This window comes from Dermacentor albipictus, chromosome 1 (genome assembly GCF_038994185.2).
Source record: "Dermacentor albipictus isolate Rhodes 1998 colony chromosome 1, USDA_Dalb.pri_finalv2, whole genome shotgun sequence".
NCBI lineage: Eukaryota > Metazoa > Arthropoda > Arachnida > Ixodida > Ixodidae > Dermacentor > Dermacentor albipictus.
This window is the reverse complement of record NC_091821.1, coordinates 317012739-317027317: the sequence shown is the minus strand read 5'-3', so window position 1 is coordinate 317027317 and position 14579 is coordinate 317012739. Positions and strand designations below refer to the sequence as shown.

At 39.8% G+C, this 14579-nt stretch overlaps 1 protein-coding gene across 15 annotated transcripts in view; it reads right to left on the bottom strand.

The window, feature by feature from the left end:
- The window catches only part of LOC135904132 (protein tramtrack, beta isoform-like), a 227153-nt gene that overhangs the window by 169445 nt on the left and 43129 nt on the right, over positions 1-14579 (bottom strand). For 3 of the 15 annotated variants that reach the window (XM_070531583.1, XM_065434752.2, XM_065434761.2), the window contains 2 exons: positions 14021-14175; positions 12737-12815 (listed from right to left, as the gene is read on the bottom strand). The exons of 6 other annotated variants lie outside the window; for them this stretch is intronic. In XM_070531583.1, the coding sequence (XP_070387684.1) occupies positions 12737-12815; positions 14021-14175 (234 nt within the window). Of the gene's footprint in view, positions 1-11393; positions 12816-13953; positions 14176-14579 lie in introns of those variants that run through there. 6 more of the 15 variants (XM_065434799.2, XM_065434773.2, XM_065434766.2 and 3 more) reach the window with 4 other exon arrangements.

The following is a 14579-nucleotide window of genomic DNA, read 5'->3' as shown; positions in this document are numbered from 1 at the left end:
CCCATCCCAGTCCTGTGTGGCCCTTGTTTGTTTCATGCCTTAATTCATCCACCAGTATGTCTGACCAACAAGCTCAACCAAAACTTCTGGTTCATCTTACAGTAGACTTAAAAAGGCTGTTACCGATAATGATTCCCATCTTGCGCAAGAGTGGACATGTACAAACGTGAGCTACACAATTTACTGAAGCTATGCAGATGCTATCATTGTAATCATTATTTCTTTTGTTAAATTTTTTCTTCCTTCCAAATGAGGCACAAAAACTACTATATTTCTCACACTGTACCTACGAAAAACCACGTATGGCAGACAAAATTTGTCAATAATGCAATAATGGCCGAAAATGAACAAGAGCTAAACTTGTTACACCTTCATTGAATTATAGCTGCACAGAGCCATGTTTGTCAGAAACTTTTCAAAAGAAACGAAAAAACAAAGTCCACCAGTGTAGTGCGCTACAGTAAAGACGGAAAAAGACAAAGCTTAATTAAGCTCCACAGATAAAGTATATGAAATTAAGAAGGCATGCAGTGGTCTTATAGGCGAATGCGCATACATCCTGGATTACATAAGTACCATGAGCATAACTTTAAGCATGAACAGGAGACAACAGACCAGAATATTTCTTAACATTGTGCAGTCAAAAAAGTTCGTGCCAGAGATTGAATTCAGCCGACATCACGAACCCTAGTAAATGTGTAAATGGAGAAATATTCTAGCTCCTTTTAACTTCACATTACAATGTATGCTGATGGTACAGTGGCTTTATCAAGAACCTCAGTGTTTGTTATAACAGTACTAGCTTCAGCAAAACCTATCAAAATAAGAATTTATGTGAGTCAGTATTGGTGTGTACGCACGTAAGATTTCTTTCTTTCTCTTTCTTTTCTTTTTTTGCTTTCTTGTGAAATGTTGATGAAGACCTGGCTTCAAAAGCTGTTATGCCTGGGCAGGTCATAGTGGCCACAAGCAGAAAGACATTACAGAAAGTGTGTGAATTAAGTGAAAAAAAAGGAAGAAAAAGAAAAATAAGAACATTAAGAAGATGTAAACAGGCGTTCACAGCCGCAATTGAGAGAAATAACAAATAATGTATTGCACATAGGATGTACTATGTGAAAGCTTGCCACATAGGAACACACACACACATACAGACACACACAAAAAAAAATAACAGCTGCATTCAGAACACAATAACTCCAAATAATTAGGAGTGGGCAAAACAATATATTCCACATGCAATAATTCAATGAAAGAAGTGTCACAATAACAAGTAGAGTGGTCTTAAAGGTACAGACAACTTATACATGCTTTAAGCTATATTAGAGTAAGCAAACATTGGTGACAATCAACTAAGAAAATTCTTGCCAAAGTGTACAGAAAAGCAAGACTTAATACAGTTGAAATAAATTTTTACTCGGCACAACCTCTTGTTTTTCATCAATTTCAATAGCTGTTGTCACCATTTTTAAAACCCCATTCTGTTAAGAGATTAATATAGTTGTTTAGCATCTCTATGGGTAATACATGCAGTATCTCTTAATTATGAACAATGCAAACTGTTGCACCAACAATTACTATTTTCGCCAGTCCCACTTTACATGCCTTACGATGATTGACACAGAGGCAAAGTATGGTCACTATAGGCAGGCTCTAACAAGCCCGGCACCCCAGATGTACACCTTGCAAATGAAAAAAAAAAGGGGGGGGGGGTACAAAGGCCATAAATCATCCACTCCTCTGTGATGGCCTTGTTGCTAGGCTTGCAAGCCTTTCTAAGCTCAATTTTCATGTAAGTTAAAGCAAGAAACCAATGCACTTGGAATAATTCAGACTGAAGCATACCTGCTGCGGTGATACATGTACTAACCTAACAATTAAGCACCAATTCTCTATATATAAATTTCCTCTAAAATGGACTAGCATGCAGCTATATTCTTTGGGCATGTTAAAGCTTTTCCATCATGCACACTAAGAAATTACCATAACCACCAAGGGACAGTAGTTTGCTGCATTATTCCAATTTCACACAAAGTGAAATATTAGCAAAAAAGGAAAAAGTAGATTGTAACCTCTTAAAGGGACACTAAAGAAAAAATTATCTCAGCTTAGTAAATTACCCTTCTACAATATTGAAAAGAAAGAAAGAAAACACTCTCGCTGCAAAAAGATGCTTGGTAAGCCAGAAAAGACGAAAATGAAAGACAGGTGGTGGTGCCGCTTTGAAGTTCTTGCACAAGGTTGCCATGATGTCATGGATTTGACTGCACCTGCCATAGAGCAAGTAGACAGGAGCGCCAACTCTCATAGCTTCCAATGCATTTGCCATGGCCAAATAATGTGTCAGCGACAAAAGGCACCCAGCATTCCCACTGTGCTTCCCTGCCTCAGCTCGCCTACTCTCTTCTTTATTGCTTTCAAACCCACTCTCCTCCCTTTCTTCCTTAGCCAGCTGCTAGCACCAAATGTGCGCACCGCATGACAATCAAGTTCAGAAATGAACGTGTCATGAACCCTTAAACTACTATATAGAATCATGTAAGGATCGTGCCCGTGTAAGGGCCACACCTCCAACTAACTTGGTAGCCCAAAATTTGGGGGGGGAGGAAATTTCCAGCAGAGAAGCAATCGCCTTCGGTGCTTAGATGCCGCACGTACTGCGCACTTCCATGTGCCACTACTAGAAGGCAAGGGCCATCTAGTAGCGGCTCTTAAACGGAACCAAATAGTTCGGTCCCCTGTATGGGCCCTACCTTGTCAAAATTGTGAGAAAAAAAAAAAAGTGCGGCCCTTAGACGAGTCTATACAGTATCAAAATACTAAATCACTGTAGGCCTTGCTTTTGCTGTTGTTGCCGCTTGAAATGGAATATTGTTGCGATATGTTATTCGAATGACACTGCAACTGGTAAATATGCGATCAGCCCATTGAGTTTTGTGTCACCAAAGTTACCCTTCGCAGTTCTACTAGTGGAGATAAAGGCTATAACAGCATGTCGCCCAAGCACGGAGCTTTAGAGATATGTTGACCTGTGGTATTGCTAATGAAAAGTAAGGTGGTCTAGCAGGAAACAAAATGAAATGCTTTGTGCGTGGGCGCCAGCCTGGCCACTACATTTATGACTATCACTTGAGGGAAACATCAGCTGCCTTAGGGAGAGTTCCAGCATAAAACAAATGTACTAATGTTCCTGAGGGCCTGCGCTGTGCCCTTATTGATTTTAGGGCTCTGATGCTAGCAGTTGCTGAATACAGCACTGTAGTGCATGGTAAACACGCCTGAAAAGTTTCAATTGTAGCTGAAGATGTTAGCCTGGTCGCAGATATGACATGATGCAGTATGCTGGCTGAAGCATGCTGCAACACAAGTTGAAGTACACCATAACTCTCAGTTCAAGAACACAGACATGAAAACATGCACCCATAAAAAAGCTTTGCATAAGATTTTCTCTGCCACATGCTGAATGCCCACCAATGTAAGGCGACTGTCTTCAGCTTTTCATTTCAGTTTATTATTAAGGATGTACCTCGAGTAAAAAACATGCCTGCATACAAAATCAGCTTGTTTAACAGCCACTCTACACCCTTGATACTGGAAGTTATTGTAGTAAACTTTCATGCATTTAAAAGCAACGAAATATCCCATGAACTTAAGCAGGTGACAAGCGGAACTTGGTGGCACTCGCTAGTGTCCCTGCCATATAAAGGGATACTAGTACACACACGCCTTGAGCACTATGAGGGCAACAGCAGAAACAGATGTACAGTTTCACAATAAGTGAACTGGTCAATGAAGGAAGAGCCCACTTTGCCCCGCTGCACGCCTCACCGCGCATAGGCTACTGCTGGCAAAACCACCCTGGCTGCTAGTAGCAAGTTTAAATGCCATCTTTGTTTTACCCCACCAAGCATCTGGCCCACCAAGACACAAGTTGGTATGCCTTAACATGTGTCAGCGCTCATGTCTATCTTACTTCCGAGCGCATGGTTGAGCCTAGTTAAGGTTTTATCAGTAAAAATGGACTACATTATATTTAAAAGAGCCAATCACAGATCCTAGAAAGTTTTAAGAACTTTTACCGAACCACAATAGCCAAAATGCGGAAAAACAAGACAAATTTGTGACGTCACACTGATGGACTTTCAATGTGAAATTTCAGAAATGTAACTTTGGCTTTCAATCTCTCTTTTAATAATCAACCTATTACCACGAGATCAATGAAAATATAGTTTTTAAGAATACCTTATTAATCTAAATTGATTTAGCGTTTCTCTTTAGTGCCCCTTTAAGTGACACCCAAACGTTTTGCATAGTCTGAAGCAGCCAAATAATCATACAAATATGATAAGTGTACAAACAAGTCAATTGTTTCACACATAAAAATGGCACAAAATTCAGCCCTGTCTGCTTTGCTACCGGAGTAAGCATTACAGTGTTTGTATTTTCTTCAGAGGAGCATCGGAAATAAATACATAGGAATGTTCCTAAAAACCTGATGGAGAGCAAGAAAGCTAGAAATTTTGAGAATTAAATCTTGTGTTCAGTATATTGTACTATTACTTTGCTAGTGTGTGATTGCCTCCATGCTATTCATAGCAGTATATAGAATTACATCAAAGCACATAACCATATGCGAACATTTCTTACACACATTCAAAAAACAGACCATGTGCTAAAATTGTAAGAACTCATGTCACACATATGATAATTCCTTTTATAAAAGCTCAGGCCAGCTAAAAAAAAATAAATAAAAGCTAGCATCCACCAGCCACTATGACCAATAATTCCAAAGTTTGTCATGCATGAAAACATGCACTAGATTATTTTAAAAAAATTGACTACAAAGTGCAGATTTGCACAATCAATAAAATGAGAAAGGTAAGTGAACACATTAGCATTGGTAGAGGTAATAGGTGTGTCTGTCAGTAGTGAAAACAATAGAGTCTTCTCTCATTTGAAATGTCATCAATTCTGGTCGTATGGTAATTTACAAGGATAAACAATCTATAACACAGCCAACTCCAACTGAGCAGAAAGCTTGTAGTCATTACTAACACCAAGACGATGTCTGAGAACTGGGTCCTTGTTTCATTAAGAATTATACAACAACCACTTCAACTTTCACTGCCATGTATTATACTAAAGACAAAGAAAACTTGACAACAGCATACAAAACACTGTCAAGACATAAACAAAATATATACCTTTCGACAGTCCTAAAGCAGTAGTACTGTTCATAGCATAAGCTGGAAGCACACATTTGGTAAAAAGAATAATCGTAATTTCAATTAGACAAATTATCTTGGTTTGTGGACAACCAGAAACAATTTTTTTGCATCCTATTTTCTTTTGTAACTTACAACGGTACAAAGAAATGCCCCTTAGAATACTATGTTCAGTACCCATGTTGTGCTGTACAAGTGGTGTATCAGTAGAATAAAAACCTCCAAGAAAACAGTGATCGCCAAAAAGAGAAAAAATACATCTGGGCTGAATTGCATGCAAGATATGTTCATCTTCTCAATTTCATTGCAAAAAAGGGACCCTCAGTAAATGTCAGTGTTTTTTAAGACACAACACTTGATTTCGCTACATGATTTTTTTTAAAAGGGGCCCTGAACCACCCTTAAGCCCGATTAGTTAAACAGTTTTTAGAAAAGCACAGAGCTGTGAATAATTTGCTCAAATTTGCTAGTTAAAGACAGTGCATGTACGTAGCTAATGAGCAGCACATAAAGATCCCTCTTTTCAAAAAGAACACTGCTACTCAGCATTTTTGAAATGCTAGCTAGCCATCAGCTGACATCAGCACCGTACAGGTGCCATCCACTAGGTGATGTTTGACTGTGAATTAATCACAGCAAAACCTCGCACACACATGCACATCGAGTAATGAAAATGCTGGAAAAAAAAATACGGATAGGCAGTTGTCAACACATCCCACCCACCCTGTCAACACTACCTTGACTCCACATGGAAAAAAATAAGGGGGAGTGATAGACAAATAATTTGCTACAGGTACCATGCTAGCTGAAGGGAACCAATGTGTTGTTATAGAAAGTTAAAAAAAAAAACAGCTTTCTTTCTATTTTTATTCATATTCTGTACTTTTCAAAAATGCCTCTCAAAGCATATTACTTGAAAGGCACTGTACTAATTCTGCAGTGTTCCTCAGATCTGAAGAAAAGGAGTTTCAGGGCCCCTTTAAATGTGCAATGCATTAAATTACATAATGAGGAACTACAAATAAAGAAAACAGAACATACAATACACTACAAATCCAACCACCGACACATGCAAGATAACAAACATGTCTATGCCTTAAAAGAGTCCTGCAACACCTTTTGAATGTGATAAATAAACTGGCCCGATAATTAGATCATACTGTCGTAACATCAGGGCAAATATTATTACACCTTCCCACAATGCTTCATCTTTCCTCTCCTGTAGGCATTCCAAATACCTGCCATCCTTAATGTGTTGACAGATGATAAGGTTCAATATGCTAAAGCCGCACCTTAGGTAAGAGGAATGCGACAGTTTACAAGTTAATCTTGACCACCTGAACCTTTTTAGCATGCAGTAAGTATTGCTCCACGGGTACTTTTGTCATCCACTTCCAATAAAGTGTGGCTGTAGCAGCCATGAACAAGCCCACAATATTGTGCTCAGTAGCAGAACACCATGGCTGCAAGTGCATTGTTCACCCCCTCTACTAATAAAAATTCCATACAAGCAGCCCTGGCCAATTTCTTCAAACATCATGAACAAGCAATGCCATAAGAAAAGTGAATGACCACATAAAAGTTGGACATAGCAAGCAGAAAAAATTAACTGGTTCTGTTTCAGGCATAGGACATGTAAAGGAAGCAACAGTTCAGTGATTGGGCAGAGCATTACTTTTACTGGCAGAGAACTGCAGCTGCCAGTTTGGTAGGAGTGACTGAACAAGAGAAAAAGCCTCAAATGTGTCAAAGCCCATAACTTTGACTCCGCAGATCTACCCTAATAAAATCACCTCATCAGAAATAAGCCCATAAATATGCCCAGTTGCAACATCTGTAGGCCAGTAAACTAACATAGTAAAATAAAAAATGTGACTGTTGCACCCAAAAAGGAATGAAAATTCAGGGTGTCCAGGTCAGCTACTCTATATAAATAAACTAATACAGTAGAGCTCAGCAGTCAACAGTCACAAGCCATTAGTGCTCCACAAGCATGATGCAAACAGGGTTTAGCAACTACAGCAGATGTCACGACCACAAAGAAAAAGATGTGTGCTGTTCAAAGCTGCACTTGTAATCACTAAGAAGAGTTTCCAGTTGCAATTCAAGACAAAGCATGAAACAATAGACATCAAGAGGAAAAAATGTAGCTGGGCAGGTCATGTAATACGCCGGTTAGATAACCGTTGGACCATTAGGGTTACAGAATGGGTACCAAGAGAGGGGAAGCGCAGTAGAAGACGGCAGAAAACTATAGATGGTGCGGTGAAATTAGGGAATTCGCGGGTGCTAGTTGGAATCAGTTGGCGGCAGGACAGGGGTAATTGGAGATCGCAGGGAGAAGCCTTCATCCTGCAGTGGACATAAAACAGGCTGATGATGATGATGATGGTGGAGGTGGTGGCCCCCCCACCCCGCTCCCCTGAAAAAAAATCCTAGGTACGTGCCTGTTTGAAGCAGATGGTATATGCCATAACATGCATAAATGCCTAACAGAAAATAAATAGACAGAACTGTGGGTCTAGTACAAAATCCAGAACACTCTATATTAAAAGTGTGCAAACTCGATTTTCAAATTTAATCTGAACACAATCTAGCCTGATAATGCTATTTAACTATTAAATACCAAATTTTTGAGTTATGAAAAATTCAGACATCCAAATAATTAAGCCTGCAAAGTACTACCTCCCAAACGTCCACATCTGGCCATGTCACAAACCTTGGAAATTGCGGCACTAATGCAAACTTTGCATTAATCATGCCAAAATTTTTATTTTTCTGCCCATTATGAAAATTTGTAGAGTGCATTGCACAATCGGCACCACTGCTGCGACCAGCACACAGAATCACTAGTGAAAAAAGTGTTCTGAAGAAAATAAGGCCCCATGGGCAAGGCAGTGACATGATTAAACCAACCAGTTGTGATTCGGGACTTGAAACAAAAATCGAGTTCACCAACTGGCAGAACTGCTTCCCCTAAAATGCACATAGGTGGCTTTATCACCGATCATGTTTGTGTGATCAAAAAGTACTGAACGAGTATGCAGCACAGCAGACTTGTTGGCCTCTCAATCTTAACTAAGGCTTGTGTTGGGGCTAGTTGGAATAGCATTATTGGGATACAGTGCTGCAGAGGTATACTAGATGCACCACTAGATCCACTTCCTCATTCATGTTCATGTTCCAGTTGTGTCTAGTATACCTCTGCAGCACTGTATCCCAGTAAAGCTCTCAATCTTGATGGTGTAGACACACCATTTCTACACTATGTTCCCATGAAGATATCAGTTGTGATATGAAGATGTGTCTGCTTGGGTGAAGTAAAAATGACTAAAAGATTGCCGCAGAAAGCAATATTTTGTATTTTGTTTCAGCATTTTCATTTCTGCATGTTTTACTTTCCATTTGCAATGTATGCGGCTTCATGGGAATAAAATCACAGAGAAACATCCATTTTCATGTGAACATTTGCAGCTTTCAATACTGTAGCTTTCAAGTTGCTGCTTTACGAAAATTGCAGCTTTTTTTTAAATGGTACACAATTGCATATTATTTAGTCCTGTATGGTTCTCTTCTTCTTGTCCACTGTCATTTTCATGCTACCAGTATGACAATGAGCACCATCCATTCTTGAACTTAGTGTTCTCTAAGCAATACCTTACTGCACCTTTTTTAAATTTTTTGTATCATTTTAATTTTTATTTATTCCTGCGAATGAATACTAGCTCTGCAAGATGCACTTCAGGGTTTCTTGCCCTCTCCTTATGTACATGTTTCAACTATCCTAGCTTTATATGTACAATAAATGAATATATACGACCTTTATGCTTACATCCTTCCTTTTTTTTTACATTGTTCACAACATTATTAAATTCGACAAATCAGTTCAGGAGAAATCTGCAAGGTGAAGGAAAGTTCATGCAAAAGAAGACTGTCATCCGCCCAATGAAGCTACAAACAAAACCCATATGAGAGTCTCAAAAAGCGTTGCAGTCGAAGAAAAAATTTGCACAGCTCAGGGATTTGAACCCAGAACTAACGCCTGTTTGAAGCAGTTGCTCTACCATTCAAACTAAGCAAAAGGCTAGCAGATTGCAGGGCAGGGCTCAATTAATTGACAACTCTAAGCACGGGGACATTGAATATATAATCTTGGAAAGGTAGGAGGCAGTCCACAACACAACACAAAGAAGAAAGTGAATGACACTAATGCTCTCTTCTTTGTGTTGTGCTTTTGTGTGCTGTCTCCTTACTTTTCAAGACGATGGGATACCAACTAGGCCAATTATTGGCATTAAGTAACAAATCAGTTGTGCAAAAATAAGCAAAGTGGTGAAAGTAGCCCATGATGAAGTAGCATAAGGCTCCTTTGTAGCTTTGTGCCATTCTTGAATAGATGACAATTTTTCCCTTTCACTACTAAATTCACTTCTTAGCTGAGCCAAGATTTAATTATTTGCATGACCAAACCTTACACTTGTTCGTTATTGCTAAGAAATGTGATAACTTTCAGTGCTTCTAAATTTTGTTTTTCAAGGAATGTTAGCCACAGCATATACATTACGGTAAGCTGCAGCTGAGCCGTTGCCTATAATATGGAGATGACACAAAAGTAAATGGTAAAGAGTTTTCCAATGTTTACCTTAAACATTTTCAAGCATTTAATAAGCACTAACTGAAGCAATCACTTTTGATTTTACTGAAGTGTAATGTGAATAAAGAACATCCAAAAATATGCACTGTGCTCATGGTTTCAGTATCTCCAGGACAGCCACCAATAGAACTGTGCAATGTGGTGGAACTGTTGCCCAATAGAAATAAAACTGATGTTTAATGATACAGTAGAATCTAGTTAATTTCAACTCCGAAGGGACCAGAAATTTATTAGACTAAAACAAACTTAGAATTAAAGACTCCTTTAAATATAGCATCCGATCAATTTTGCGATACAGCACGAAAAACCAAAACCGTCACTGGGCCTGCATCGAAAGAGTTTGATCTTTCCTCCATCATCATGTGACATGTAGCGGAAGAAGCCTAGATTTTTGTATAAAGTCCAAACACCATAAGATCGAGCCTTGCGCTGTTTGCTGTGGGTGCGAACAAAAACTTGCAAAGGTAAGCTCAGAAGGATGGCAGCTTGACACACGACTGTGGCGCTCTGAATGTTGGAGATGATGTGATCGAGGGCATGCTAGGAGGGGTGCCTAGGTGAGCATGCGGTGATGTTACCCAGCAAACCTTAGGAGGGAGGGAGAGAGGGACAGTTGAGCGCATGATCAGGTGTGCTGGGGGCTCGTTCCTGCTACTTGAAGCCAGATGCGAAAGGAGGGTGCACGCGACCGGTTTGGTCTCAGCTTTCCATGAGACTTTTCTCGTCATTTTTACATCACACAACATTAGAGTTCTAGTGACGCATCGAGCTTTCACCTTTGGTTCAGGTTTGTTCAAAAATCTGTGCATGCGAGTGAGAGATATTGTTCGAAAAAATCACTGCACAGTTGTTGGAGCTAAAATTTGTGGGAGTTTTTCTCTACTGAAGTATGTCAGCAAAGCAGTCTGAATTATTCGTGAATACGAATTAAGAGATTTCAAATAATTGGGAATTCACTGAACCACAGTTCTGTCCAGGAACACATATTAAATAATTCATAATATTATCTAGGCTTTTCACACTAAAGAAATAGAGGATGCACACGTTAACCAGGCATGCATTGCACAGTTGGATAAGGATTCCATAATTTGCTTAGCACATACACTCCATCTGCACAAAATATGTTTTTCTTTCCACTTTCTGCATTAATCTTCAGCATAAGCATTTTAGACAACATTTTCTTTTGAGTCTTGCACTGTTATTTGTTGCTGTTGTTTTAAATTTCTTTAGTTGAAAACCAGTGCTCGTGTTGTAAAAAGAGAGAAAATCAGGCAAGCTGGTACTGCTTCATGATTAAAATTGACAGCAAAGTGAAGGCAAAGGGGAGCTTTAACCATGAACTCATATAATTGCCTTTCTCTTCAGTTCACTTTTTCACAATGCAATAATTGAACCCCTTCACCTCCACCCGTGCGGCGCTCCCCAACCCCTGGTGTTCCAAGGCACATTTTCCTGCTCCGTTCAGCATGTGCCACGCTGCAAGAAAATCCTCTATATTCTGCTACAAACATCACTTTTACAAAAGGTCTGGTTTATTTCACTTACAAGAGACTTCCACATCAGATGCAGTAAAAACAAATATAAAGCCAGTAGAAAAAGTTTAAAACATGCAGGAATGGTGGAGTAAAGATTTGCGTTTTTCACGCTAAGAAAGTCTCTTGGACTTTTTGACCTGGCAATTGAAAACTAAGCACAGCCTTAAAGATTCTGCTACAAAGTGTTTGATAGTATGTGCTATAAAAAATGAGCCCACACTCGGAAGCCTGTATGCTTTTTTTGAGCCTGTTTCTCTGGTTGCAATGGCTACAGCAACAAAGAGAAGTATGGCGAGTGGGAAGCTTTGTTGTTTTACCATCAACTTCCGCTTAAAGTGAGGACAAGTGTGCCCGTCTAGTGCGCGAAAGCCAAAAAATCTAGAAAATAGGCCGCAGTTTGCTGCTATCTATGAAGAACTGCCTGCCTGCATGCCTGCCTTAAAGGCGGCCAGTGCAGCGCTGGCCAGCTGCACTTTGGCCTCTTCTGGCCTGGCCTGCCGCAGAAGCAAATGGGTTAATAGATAATTATTACTATTACTAATTACTATTACAACTTTACTGTCGTTTAGCACAACTGCAGCATCAATGTCCCCTTATTCCACATTTATCTCAGCTTTTGAAGAAGCGACTGTCGAGGTAGTAAATGCCCGAGCAGTTCTTGTGACAAGGTCAACTGGATCAGCTTCTATCTTAAAGCAAGCCATTCAATTGCAAACTTTGATCTAACTAAAGGGCTACCAAATTATGTATTTGGCTGGCCTAGTAAAGAATAAGACTGTTCAAAGCCTACGTTAATGCATTTGAAGATTAAACTAATCAGCAAGTCACAGCAAAGGGTCAAGAGTGAAAAGCTTGCCAGACTATCGGAATTATAACTTGTGCACATGTTTAGGATCCTAACAAACAGAAGCAAACCAAAGAACACAAAAGATGTGCACACTCGACACCAAAGAAACATTAAGTTCAAACAATGCTTAGCCTTGAGCACATTATAGAGCCCAAGGTGGCCTGTGCTAGAAAAAACTGAATCGTATTGATGTTCTAAAGAACCAAAAATGTGTGCTTATTCATATTTTTTGTGCCACTTTCAAATAGTAACCATCATTGAAAGGGTTGTCGTTGTCTTTGTACAGACATGCCACTATACTGTCAAGCAGAGTTAATAAGAAGCTTATGGAAATTGACAGAACATGTTTATAGAGACTAAACCAGGCTTTAATACAAGGTAAGATTGCTTAATAAAGGCACCAATGAACAATCATTTGTACACTAGGCCCCCCTTTGTTCATCTAGTTCAAGCCTGCCATGAGTGATAAACATACCTCCTGATCTTCTAACACAGACTTGCAAGTTACAGTGCCTCGAACAAACTACATGTGAATGGAAGGCCGCCTGCTGGAGCTGTGAAGAAGCATTAAAAAGAGTGAAGACGAAAAAGCAATCATAGCGTAACTGAATCAAGTCAGCAGGTGACGTATTCTGTGACAATCACTTTCGGCGTTACTATCACTTTCGCGTGACATAGTGCACCACCAGCCAATCGGCTCATCTGGTTCTGCTCAACCAGCCAAGCAGCACGCACCCGACGACCAAGGCGATAGTATCACCAAAAGTGATCGTCGCGGGATACGTTTACAAGCATGACTGTGAGCTTTGTTCTTGCAAACACGAACACTGGCATATATTTCACAAATTGCAAAGCTACTTTTCAGGAAGAAGTGCAGCATTTAAAAGTGTCAACACATCGGGTGTCTGTCAGTAAGCATACACCAAAAATTAATTTGGGTAACGAAAACTGCATTCATTTTTCCAGCAAAGAGAAAAACTATTTGTTTCTATATTGTCTAACATGTAGTGGACTTTCCAGAGTGAAACTTGGTGAGAAATGCAGCTGTGAAAGCATAACCTTTATTAGTCTACAATTACAAATCTTAGGCCCTCTTTAGACAAAGTGACAAATGGGACAGCCATAATTTAAATTTAAGAAGGCCATTATGATAAGCTAGTATACTTTCTTGCATCTTGCAAGAGGCATGAATCCTCTAAATATTGTTTTACGTGAATCATTATTGTCATGGAGGCTTATGTTATCAATGCAACACCAATCCTTCAATTCTGCAATGGTTAAAGAGCTGATTGTATTTCCATCTAAAGGAGACATTTATGGAACTGCAAGGAAAATCACAGAAGATTCTGTACCAGGGCTTGCAACAAAAGGAGACAGCAGTCTTTTCTTGCACAGTGATGTTATCATGAATAGCAACCCCATGCTTTTGGTATAAGTCTACAATGGCTATATGATTGCTAAAGAAGCACGCACCCGTGTACAACTTGCAGTTCCTATAAGGTTGCTAAATCACAGCTGCAAGCAGGTTCCAGTCCAGCAGCAATGAGAAGTTGAAAAATATTTACTGAGTGGCTGCACTGGACACAGTTGCATGCAACTGACTGACATGCTTATACAGGGAACGGCTGTACATAAAATGCTCGCCACAAAAGTTGCACTTGAAGCGTGCAATGGAGCCATGCGTCTTGCGGTGGTGGTATAGTCCCGTCACAAAGGCATATGTCTTATGGCATACTTCGCACTCATAAGACTGGCGTACCGGTCGATGCCTGTCCATGTGACGCTCCAGAGTCTGTTTGTTGAAGAAACTGCGACCACAGATGTCACATGTCGGCCTGGCTTCGACTGTGCCTGCAGCAGGAGCAGCAGCATCTTGCTCCATGGATGTGGCCAGTGGTTCAAGGCCGGTGTGACCTGAAAGTTGATATGCCACATTATGTAGCCCCTATGCCAATATGCCGCCAGAGATGGAAGCAAGCTACGCAGTCTGTGTGGCTCAATTTGTACCACTTGGAATGTAATACTTTCATCTTGCATAAAGGTCACCACTTATAGGCATTTTAAGAAGAAAGCAATTTTTTAACTTCACATTTTTACTATCTAACACCTACAAAATAAACCGTACTACATTGTATGGAAGTAATTTTTTATAGCCAGCAATATCAGCTGATTTTTTTTTGCATATGTTTTCATTTCTATGTTTAAAGCTTTTGACAGCCGAAACATCTGACCTTTGACTTTGCTAACATTGATGCTTTTGCCTTGGCAAAGCAAGTTCCACACTGAACATAGCGTTGTATAGCTCTACACAATAAACC